The 12,125-nt window shown below is 48.6% G+C and overlaps 1 protein-coding gene across 1 annotated transcript in view; it reads right to left on the reverse strand.

The window, feature by feature from the left end:
* The window catches only part of phlpp2 (PH domain and leucine rich repeat protein phosphatase 2), a gene marked incomplete at its 3' end in the record, with an annotated part of 31,729 nt that extends 21,804 nt beyond the window's left edge, over positions 1-9,925 (reverse strand). Inside the window, exons 1-2 of the mRNA XM_080843931.1 lie at positions 9,645-9,925; positions 5,918-6,051 (exon numbers count right to left, since the gene is read on the reverse strand). Of these exons, the coding sequence (XP_080700057.1) occupies positions 5,918-6,051; positions 9,645-9,919 (409 nt within the window). The 5' untranslated portion in view covers positions 9,920-9,925. The remainder of the gene's footprint in view (positions 1-5,917; positions 6,052-9,644) is intronic.
* Between the last annotated feature and the right edge of the window lie 2,200 nt (positions 9,926-12,125).

Raw genomic sequence — 12,125 nt, forward strand, 5'->3', positions numbered from 1 at the left:
AGAGTGACACAGACGGCAGCTACAGTGACACGGCGTTTAGGGTGACACCAGCATCTGCTCGAGTGTCGGCTGCGGCGGCAGGCCAGACAAAGGTGAGCAGGGCCCCTGCGGCCAGAGTGGGTGAGGAGAGGGAGAGAGAAAGAGAGGGAGAAAGAGAGAGAGAGAGAGGGGGAGAGAGAGAGAGAGAGAGAGAGAGAGAGAGAGGGAGAGGGAGAGAGAGAGAGAGAACCCTAATTGGGTTCCCGGCTGGCACAGGCACCCGGACTTCCGCTCCTGAGAGCCTGCCAACACCGCAGCGACAAGTGACGGATCACAGGATCTCCTTGCTGACCTCCCTCCCTTTCTCACTCCTTCCCCCATACCACAAACTCTCAAGCCCTTCAGCTCAAGTCACCCTGGTGACAGCAGCACTTGGCTGGGGAAGTGAGATCTTACTTAAAGGGGCACTGGTCCATGGCGACATTAATCAGGGTGGAAATTACCTGAATGAATGAAAACGGCTGCTTTTGTGCCCATAAACAAGAATGGACTGTGCTCTGGCTGTTGAGTGAGGAACACTTGAATTGTGGTACTTAATATGGAAGTACCTAATTTAGCTTGTTTGGCAGTGACGTTTAAGTGCGTAAGCACTCTCTGTGACAAACAATGGTGCTAAAAGTGCTCAGAGACATCTCCATCAGAGACATCTTCATCAGAGACATCTTCATCAGAGACATCTTCATCAGAGACATCTCCATCAGAGACATCTCTATCAGAGTCTGGTGTAGCATAAGCTGCACACAGGAGTCACCATCTGTGCACTGTGTGAAGCAGGAGAGACTGAATTATTTTATTATTAAAATGTAAAAATTATTTTTATGAAGCAGATCTGATGCAGTTTTGTTCAGTGGTTCAGTTGTTTGTCCAGTCTTTCATGTCACGCCATACAGACGCTCAAATCAAGCATGCAGAAAAGAGGGAGTAAGAGAAGCACAGAAGAAAAACATAGAGGGGCCTCTCACTCTCTCCAAAAAAAAAAGAAGAAAATCAACACTTTCACATTTTCTTCGCCTATGGAAGTCGAATTCCTTCCAAGTCCAAACAGCTCTTCTTTAACCAGCTCCCTCTCCGTTGGCTCCAGACGGCTGATGCCTTGAAATGATTTGACTCCCACGGGGGGGACGGGGGCGGCCTGACTTGAGAATTCTCTGGATTGACAGTAATGAATAGCTGAGCATTTTTGAACTGTGTGAGATTGCCGAGATTAGGCTGCACGCTCAGGGGAGAGTAGATGGGGGGAGATTGAGGGGACGGGGGGGGGGGGGGGGGGGGGGGGTATAGTCTTTGCTTCCAGACTGGGGCTCAGAGCAGCTTGCCATTTCTGCAATAATAAACACATTATATAAAGACCCCCTTCAGTGACAGACTCATCAGACCTTCATAAGGCACGGCGGCTTCTGAGGCAATCTAATCAAGCTTCAAACGGGGCCCGATTTCCTGCTGCAGGTTGTGATAGACAGCCTTAAAGACCCCCCAGACCCTAAGGGCTGATCAGGGCACAGTCGAGGAACACTCCAGGTAAATCAGAGCACACTGATTTGGCTCGCATCGTAGGGGTTCCACAGTCATGCCTCTCAAACCTTCATAAGTCGCGGGTTAGCATGCTAATGCTAAAACAACATGAGGCAGATGAGGACGGGCAGCAGAGGAGATTTCAAAAGACTCGGCGGGTGGAACTGCTGCATAATTCCCACAGGACTCTTGTCACACATGACCCTGTGAGACTGACCCACTCCCCTCAGTCCTCAACCGCCTCTCACAGGACCAGACCCCACCGGTGCTCCAACAACCCACCTCCTCCCCACTCCGCTCTACTCTACATGATGCAGTCATGGGCCATGTCTACCCACCTCCTCCCCACTCTGCTCTACTCTACATGATGCAGTCATGGGCCACGCCCTGTGTGACGAGCCAGTGACTTCTTTTACTTCTTCTTCTTCTTCTTCTTCTTCTTCTTCTTCTATCTTTCTTCTTCTCTTTGAGGGGCTCTGTGCTCCTCTATGCACTCTGTATTTAGTGTTCATTTTCCTCTGTGATAAGCAGGCCCCTGGCAGATCAATAACTCATTAGGTGGCTAAAGCCTGGCCTGGGATGATTTATTTCAGACGGGGTGCAGGGCTGTTGTGGCTCCGGACGGGTTGGAAGTTTGAATGTGTCTGTGTGTATGCGCATGTGTGTGTGTCTGTGTGTATGCGCATGTTTGTGTGTTTGTGTGTGTGCGTGTGTGCATGTGTACGTGTGTGACTGAGTATGTGATGGGGAACATAGGGGAGTAATGTATGTACAGTGGACCATGCAAGTAAATTCAAGGGGACTTTGATTGTATTTTGGCAAGAGGGCATTGAAATGTAAGCGTGTGTGTGTGTGTGTGTGTGTGTGTGTGTGTGTGTGTTTGTAGTCTGTGTGGTGCCTGTACAGTGGGGGTCTGGTCCCGAGTTCCAGAGGAACACCCAGCCAGGGCTCTATGGAGGCGGGCCAGCTCTGCTCTCTCAGCAGGGCCCCATGGAGCAGCAGCTGCACTGGATGACCCCTGGTTCCACGGCCCTGGAGCTGTGCGAGCGTGTTTTCTTAAAGAGCCGCGCTTTATTAAGTCAGCATTTATTAATGTTTCCTCCCCGCATGTTTGCTCGCCTCTAATCCTCACGCCATGAACGGCTCCCTCTCTCTCTCTCCTTCTCTCTGTTTCTCTCTCCCTCTCTCTGTTTCTCTCTCCCTCTCTTTACCTCTCTCCGTTTCTCTCTATATATTCATCAGTGAGGGCAGGGCAGGGCAGGGGCGGGCGAAGATTTACAAATTAGTTTTGAAAACACTGAGGCGTAGCTACTCTAATGAATTGCAAAACAACATCAACTTTAAAGATTTTTTTAACAGCATATTTGGTCAAATAATAAGTAAACTCAATAGAGGTAATGAAAGCATTCTGCATTTGAAATTGAGTTCATGAACTATGCTTCGTTTTAAGGAGCTATCAGTGAGCAACCAACTGTTGTAGGTAATGGGCCTCGTCATCTAATGATTATTGTTGCTACAGAAGAGGTTGAGTGCATTCTGTCATTCTCCTACGGAGGGATTCAGTTAATGTAAAGTTGCAAAGAGGAATTTAACATATAGGTTCGAAGCTTAAGGAACAGATGTCTTACTGCCTTACTACATAAAACATGGAAGAGATTTCAGTGTGGTCATTCTCTTTCGGAGAGTGATTGTCACCCGTCCTGGCTAGCGTGACTCTGCTCCTGGGCACGTCTATCGCTTCCCGCCATCTCACAGAGGCCCTGTCCAGATGCCAGAGGGTGCCAGATTTGGCCGCAGCCTCCGTTCTCTGGCCCTTCGCTTTCCCACGAGCAGACAAAGCCGAGGGGGAAATCTCCCAAACCCTGGACTGCCACAAGGCAGGCTCCCACCGGGGAGGGGAGGGGAGAGGAGAGGGCTGGGCTTGGGGGGTGGTTGGGCTGTCCCTGTGCCCAGTGAGCAAAATCGCAGCGCACTGGTCATGGCCAAGCCCTTTTCTCTTCACACACGCACAGTGACTGGAAATGAGCGAGCTGGACGTGTGGGGACCGAGAGATGAGGCCAGGAGGGAAGAGCAGAAACCACCACCCCACCACTTCCCAGAGAGACAGCAGAGTGTTTGCATGCCAAGCTTTTTCACATAGGCCCTCCCTGTGCTATCACACTGGCTGTTGGCCCAATCTTACATATTTGTGTATGCGTGAGTGTATGGGTGAGAGTGGAAATATGTTTGTGGATGAGAATGAACGTTTACCGGTTTTAGGTTCTATCGCTCCCACACGGTCTCTCTCTGTTATTTTTGTCATTTATCCAAAAGTGGTGGCCCTGGGTGGACAGAGCCTGACACTGACTCAGCACTGTACAACCACACACACACACACACACACACACACACACACACACACACACACACATACACACATACACACACACACTGATGCCCACATGATGGAATCCACACATATTCATGGTTACACTCTGGATATTAATAGGGGAGGCATTACAGAACATCAGGTTCCCTGTTTGTCTTTATGCTAAAGCCCTCTAAGACCGCTAAGAGGATCATTTGACTCGCCAAAACCACACACACACACACACACACACACGCACACACACTGAAGACTAACTGTGCTAATGTGATACATCTCACCTTCTCAGGCAGGCCACAGAGTAAAGCTTCCACTGGCCGGGCCATCCATCAGGGGAGACAAGCAGGAGAGCTCACCCCAGCTCAGTGACCGTGACGGAGCCAAACAGGGATGAGCAAAGGCCCACTCCAGCTCGTGCCCACCCTACCCTCCAGCTCCTGCCCACCCTACCCTCCAGTACCAAACCTCACCAAACCACACCACACCACCCTTATCAATCCAACCTGATGAATCAACAGCACACACACACACACCGACACACCGAACACACACACACACACACATAGACACACACACAGACACACACACAGACACACACACAGACACACACACACACACACACACACACACACACACACACACACACACACACACACACACACACACACACACACACTATGGTGGGCTATAGTAGAACTCTCTGATGAGATACCTGGATGTTCCTGTCCCCACCGTGTGTTCCACTATCCACTGAAATAAGAGTGAGGATATTCCGCTGGTGTGCGTATGTGTGTGTGTGTGTGTGTGTGTGTGTGCGTGGGTGTATGTGTGTGTGTGTGTGTGAGTATGTGTGCGTGCGTGTGTGTGTATGTGTGTGTGTGTGTGTGTGTGTGTGTGTGTGTGTGTGTGTGAGTGTGTGTGTGCGTGCGTGTCTGTCTGTATGTGTTTGGTAACATATCCTCACAGCTATAGGTACTGGGTGAGATGTTATGGTAGACATGTCACCCTCTCACTGAGAGTATCGTGTCCTAACCTCCCTCAACCCCATTTCAGCACAGGCCTCTGGACCCTAACCCTCTGGAGCAGCACAACACTCACCCAGCCCCAACCAACCCCCCACACCCCACCTCTATGACAACACACTGTCTTTCATTCTACCCCCCCCTCTCTCTCTCTTCCTCTCTCTCTCTTCCTCTCTCTCTTTCCCTCTCTCTCTCCCTCTCTCCCTCTCTCTCCCTCTCACCCCCTCTCTCTCCCTCTCTCTCTCTCTCTCTCTCTCTTTCTCTCTCTCTCCCTCTGAATTCTCTTATTAATGCCTAATGCAGGTAGTGGAGGTGTAATATCTTGGCTGAGGTATTTGAATAAACACAAAGAGCCTCTCTCCTTTCTCCCGCAGACAGACAGATGTGAGCATGATGAGAGAAAGCATGCATCTCAGATGGAGAGCAGCCAGACTTTAATCAGCTCCGGCTCCTTCCAGGAACTTGAGCTGAGGAAGACTTGGGCCAAGAGCTCTATGCCGAATTTGCATCGTTAGGTGTGTGCAGAGACACTTTGAGTTCAGCCCGCAGTAGAGTCTATCAAAGCCCTCGAAACGTTAGACAGCAAAGTTCCCGACACACACACACACATGCACGCAGCTCTACCATTTCAAAGGCCGTGTGCATAAAAAAAATGTTTTTGCTGTTTGAAAAGCTCACTGCTCAAAGCTTTACTGAGAAGAGTGAACGTTCACTTGGACCAAAGGAAACACGCACACAGGTAAACATCCCCACGCTTCCTACAGCTCTGTCAGGCGATTGTTGGAAGGGAGCAGCGGCCATTGACACGGCACCGGGCCCAGGTCCAGCGCAACGGGTCCTGTGCCTTGCCAGGTCCCTGGCTGTTCCCGGCCACGGAGGGTGAACTGTATCTTGAATCACCCAGATGGGTAGTGCCAACCCTGGGCGGGCCAAAGGAAAGGGGAGAGGGTTGGGGAGGTTGGGGGTGTCGGCACTCACCGCTGTGGAATCGAATCATGCAGCTGAGGTCGGAGTTGGCCGCCTCCCGCTGGATGCGCAGAGGATCCTCGTAGCCCATGGCTGCCAGGTAGTCATACACCATCTGCAGTGGACGCTCAGAAGGGTCCAGCCTCCTATAAAGAGACAGACGGTAAACAGAGAACCCCCCACAGACACATTTGAAATAGGTAATGCGGATGTTCAAAACTAGTGAGCTAGCTGTCAGCCAATACACTCCCCTTCTTGCAAAGACCAACAACAGCACAGCTGGCACTCCTCAAACCTAGCTAGCTTGCTAACTGATGTATTTCAGTGATATGACATTTTCATGGGCTTTCCCAAAGCACAAAATTACACAGTGAGAAGTCTATATGTTGGGTGTATGTATCTCCCTTTCAGAAAAGCTAGTTACTCAACAAGCTAGTTACAAAAACACACCTTAAAAACTGTAGAAATCTGCATAGTGTGACTTCAAATGACAGAAACCAGAGAGGAACACCCACACATAGAAACCCAGCCACTCGACACACACAATATGTTTCAGAACTACACACTGATTGTATAGGTTACTGTATTGGGTTGAAAACCTATACCTACACCATCACTCAATGACAACTCAAAGCATGACTTTAACTTTGGTAGTGCCACTATGGACAGGTACAGGTGTGTGTAGCAGGGTGAAGTTGTATGTGTAGTATATGTGATGACAGGTAGGCCTTTCCCCCACAGCATACTCACACCTTACTGCAGTGTCTGTGGATATCAAAGTCAATTGCACTGTGCTGTATATATTAAAATGTTCAGTGAGACTAAACGCTGATAAGGGCTGGGATTTCCTGGGAAAGAAGAGCATGATTGAAGATGCAGGTCACACATCAGCGTCTCCCCCTCGCTCCTGCTCCTGTCAGACCTCTCCAGCCTCATGAGCTTCAGAACCGCCACGTTGCCTTCACCTGATTAAATCATCAACTATCTTCGCTGACTAATCCTGTTAACAGCTTTTCCTGCCACCTCAGAGTGTGTGTGTGTGTGTGTGTGTGTGTGTGTGTGGGTAATGGGGGCATGAGGGCGGGGGTAATGGGGGCATCCGAAGAAATCTGTGACCCTCAGCATGATCCCAGTCAACCAAACAACCTTGCATTCTCCCTCCCCAACTCACTAACACAACCCTCAGACCCTTTGATATGCATTATAGCATGCAGCAGCAGTATGCTGTGCTCAGGCCTTGAACCGTCTCTCAGCCAGCCAGGCATGCCTTCAGCACAGGCACCCGAACCCAATGTACACAGGTCTACCGAGGTGTACTTGTGGAGTGCTGGGGTACATACACGCAAACGTCCATGCATACATTAACTGCTCATGATAACATGTGCTGCTTACACACATGTGTTTCCACACACACACACACACACACACACACACACACACACACACAATAATGAGCCATATTGGAGGCAGACACACACACACACACACACTCACACCCACACACACACAATAATGAGCCATATTGGAGGCAGACACACACACACACACACACACACACACACACACACACAGAGATGCTGACTAATATAGCCCAATGACACAGAAACATACACCCCACACACACACTCGCAGGCAGATCAGAAACACCAGCTGCTCTCTTCAAGTTCTTCTGATGCAACTAGCCCAACACAGCACACAGCCCTGGACTCACTCTCTCTTTCCCTCTTTTTCTTTCTTTACTTTTTTCTCTCTTCATCTCTCTCTCTCTCTCTCTCTTTATGTCTCTCTCTCTCTCTCTACCTCTCTAATGGCTGCCTGTGGCCTCAGCTGGAGCACTTCCTGAAGACTAATGCGATTTTAGCCATTTCAGCACTCCCGTCATTTGCAAGGACGAAAAGAGGGGAAAGCATGACTGTTCTTCCTTTCAGGGCCACCTTCAGAAGGCTCAGCAGACACTGCAGAAAGTGGACACTGGAGGCCCCCTCAACAGAGCGCGCACAGACACAAGCCAATTGCCAGGTGGCAAACAGATGCACTGTTTTACCATAGCAACATCTTCTGACACAATTTATGTTTCTTTACATTCACCTAGCACACAGTTTTGTGCAGTTAATGATCAAGTCATATATCTACATTGTCATCGATGGCATTTTCTAAATGCTTTATTCAGTACCCTTTAATTAACTGATGCAGCACCATTACCATAGCACACTGATGAAAGTCTGTGTTTGTACTGGCTGTTTACTGGTCTTTCTGTCTGTTAGTCCGCCATATTAATCTCTTTGTCCGACTGTCTCTCTGATCGTCTTGGCGCCTCAACTCTGGTCTCAATACTGCAGCTGTGTGCATCTGCCATGCTAGGCTGCTCTTAAGTCACACACACAAACACACACACAAACACATGCAGACACACACACACACACACACACACACACACAAAGACCAAACAGCTCCCCTTGTGGTAAAATAATACACTATGCATTTGAATTGAGTATCATGGTTGCACATGGTGTAGACTTTGAGATTTCCAAGATCATACAACCACAGACAACCAGAGAGGAAATACTGATCTCTAATTAATCTGTTACAAGTCAAACACAAAAAAAAAAAAAAAACAGCCCAGCAGGGGCCGGACACCAGAATAACACATATTCATCACCTCGAGCCAGTTCACTTTCATGACTGCTGTGTTGACAGAAGCCAAGACCAGCCTCATACTAAGAACAGCGTCTGGTGAAAGCTGTTTGGCTTGTGTGATTGTAAAAAGAGGCCGTAGATATCACAACTCAACACGTCAGCAAAGAGTCAAGTACACATCAACCTCATAAAGTGAACACAAGTCCCTGCAGGTTCAGGCAGAAGCCAATATGTGCATGGGCAGGGCAAATCAATACAAGAGAACGCGTCCAGCGCCGCGGCAAGGGATTTATAATGATCCTGACAGAGAATAACGCCGGACGCTGGAGATTTCCTTGTTTCATTTTCCTGACATTTTGGCGTGACCTATTTAATGCTTTGCACAGTACACTGAGCAAAGCGTCACACCAAAAATAGTCTAACAGCGAGTAAAAAGCACTTTCTGGGCTTCGTCTAAAGAGCCAAGAAAAGAAAGAGAAAGGGACAGAGAGGGAGTGGGTGAGTGTGTGTGAGAGAGAGAGAGAGAGGGAGTGGATGAGTGAGAGAGAGAGAGAGAGAGAGAGAGAGAGAGAGAGAGAGTGGGTGGGTGTAACTAGATTATAGCCTGTCTAAGTGGCATTCTCATGTGGAGCTCTGGTGTATTCTGGAGGCCTGCTGTCACACATAATGTCAGACAGTGGCCATGCCACTCCATGGGTCAGCCTGTCTCGGAGAGACTGTTCCATTACTCCAGGAGCACACTAGACTGGGGTGCCCAAAATGGACTGGCTGGAAAATATCACACCCAACTATGAACTGGAGGTGTCATGGAAAGGAGCTGGGCACTCTAAAATAGCCTTAATGGCCTATTTGTTGTTTCACTTCATCTAAAAATTCATTATCCATGCTTTTATCGAAAACGACACATTCATTTCACCATTGATGGTACAAGACGTTACTGGAATTACAAATAACGTTAACTTTTACCAACATGGGATGTGTTCGCCCAATCACATACCTGACATTGTATACATTCATTTATAGAGCACATAAACAGCATTATTCTAAATAACACAAACAGCCTGGATATGTTGCGTGTATGAATCCTCAGTGTGTGTCTTACCTGAGCAGGTCTCCATGCAGCTGCAGGTACAGGCCCTGCTGGCAGTCTCTCTGCGCGCACAGCTCCTCTACGGTGGTGCTGGTGGAGCAGAGCACCAGCCTGAGGTCAGGCTGCGGGGTGGAGGAGGCCTGGGGGCCGCTGGCCGGGGGCTGGGGCTCGGTGGCTCCGTACAGGCACACGCAGCCGCGCTGGGGCTCCCCCTTCAACCAGTCCCTCTCCCGCGAGCCGAAGCGGTTCTTCCTGGTGACGCAGCCCCGGCTGCCGTTCCTCTTCATGTTGCGCTGGGGACAGACATGGGTGTGAGACCACCGGGGTGAGGAGGGGTACTTGTGAGCGTGTCTTACTTCCCTAATAAAACCTCCATGATTTACTGTGTCTTGAAATCAACAGAGGTCACCACTCAACAGAGATTTAAAAGGTCAAATACATGATCATCATTTTCTCAACGCCAGCTGTCAAAACTGTGGTGTTGATTAAATGAACAAGCTCTTTAAAGTACCATTGCCGAAAACCGAGGGAGGGGCTCCACCCAAAATATCCCGATTCTGTGCTAGAATTCTCCCAGCTTGCTTTCCACCCTGATGTGCCGAGGCCCAAATATTTACACCGGAGCACAAACGCCCTGGTGATGTGTGTGTGCGCCAGCCCCGAATTTGAGACAGGCATCCAGGCATCAGGTCATTAGTCAGCCCTGATGAAATCATTCTCCCAAGATGCCGTGTTTTGCCTGAGCCCAACACTGGCTGCCTCTTCCAGTCGCCCTGCACAGCGGAGCCAGTAGGAGCACCATCAGGGACACCCCCCCACCCCCAAACACACACACACACACACTCTAACACACAGCTACACACCAGACTGAAACACTCCGAGATGCGGTCTGTGACACACCAGACAGCATCTGACCACTTTATGCTCTGCCCTCTTCCACTGAGCCCTGGCTATACCATGCAAGGTCAGAAAGAAATATCAAAAGTCATACTGACTGTTCCCTTCCTAAAAATGGATAGTGCATTATAGGGTTAAAATAGGGCTAATAGTATTCAGTCCATAATTGTCCAGTGATCAACCGAGTAATATGAACTACATACATTTAGTTTACTGTTTTTGTCATTAATGGCCAGTTTTAACACTGTGCTGTGGTAAGTTATGGTAATATATGATAGATTTGCCTTTTTCAGGGCAGAGAGGATTTTAGTCAGTGCAATAGCCCGTAAGCGGTAAAGGAACTGTTCCATTATTCAACCGTGATTGGGCACAAAAAGGCCATTTCGCAGTAGAATCGTTTTATTGCATCAGCAAACATCAAACGTAAAAAATACTAATCAGCAAGATATGGCTGAGTGGAATGAGTAGTATTTTGTTTTCTTATGATGTGCTCTGGGGTTATTCATGGTCGCACGTAGCACCAATAATTGCCCTTAACGGTAGACAGTTAAACACATGTCCTTTACATGTATGAGATCCTACCAAACATTTAGATCAGGTCAATCATTACCATGATCTGTCAATAACGTTTAGAAGACATGCATTCTCAAAGATATGCATTCGCATTGCTCATAATTTTACTTTTATCATCTGATACAAGGTAGTAACACATGGATGTCCAGTATACTGTGTGAAAATTCCCAAAACGATTAACAGGTTAGCTAGATAAACAGTATGCTGGCAACATTACAGTAATGACGGTGACAACCCCTTCTAGCTTTGACAATAAGCAGCACAACACGGCGGACAAGAGAGCGAGCTGGTACGATGGGAGATAGCCCTTCGGTGTCCTGAGTAACGGGAAAACGTGGAGGTGGGAGACCATATGATGGAGAGACAACATAATTTGCAAAAGAGAACATCAATGAACTAAATTGTATGACGCGTGATAGTGTCATGGATGATGCGGTTCACGATTTCATACGCACGGCCCTCTACAAGATTACACTATTCCATTGCGGTTATTTAAATGAAAGGTGCGATAGATACTGACGATGGCATGCCTTCTATGTAGCATACCTTTAACACTCTGATCTCCGTTCCACCTCGGGTTCCCGGTCGGATGCGGTCGCCACGACCTGGAGCTCCTGCTTCATGGACCACCGGGTTCGGCAGATTTCCTTTGCAAGCCCCGCTATCTTCGACACCAGCTCCATTTTTTCGGTCTATGTCGGTACTCTGTACCGTCTCCGACGTTTTCTCCTCGTCTTTCATTTTCGTTGATGTATCTCAGTATAAAAATCTACATGTAACGTCGCAGTGCACGACTAGTAAATTCCAATACAGGAGGCGGTTGCAAAGCCCCATCCTGGTCTGGTGAGACGCCATGAGACTGATTCTCACGGCTGTCAGATAGACCCGATCAATAAACATTAGAGAGGCAGGGCCACTTATTATTCATAGGACACTGCCCATTTCAAAGCGAACGTCGCCATGCTGAATTATTCATGAGAATGTTTACGCCCATTCGGCAGGTGTTTAAAGGGACACCAAATC

This window comes from Sprattus sprattus, assembly GCF_963457725.1.
Source record: "Sprattus sprattus genome assembly, chromosome: 8".
Classification (NCBI taxonomy): domain Eukaryota; kingdom Metazoa; phylum Chordata; class Actinopteri; order Clupeiformes; family Clupeidae; genus Sprattus; species Sprattus sprattus.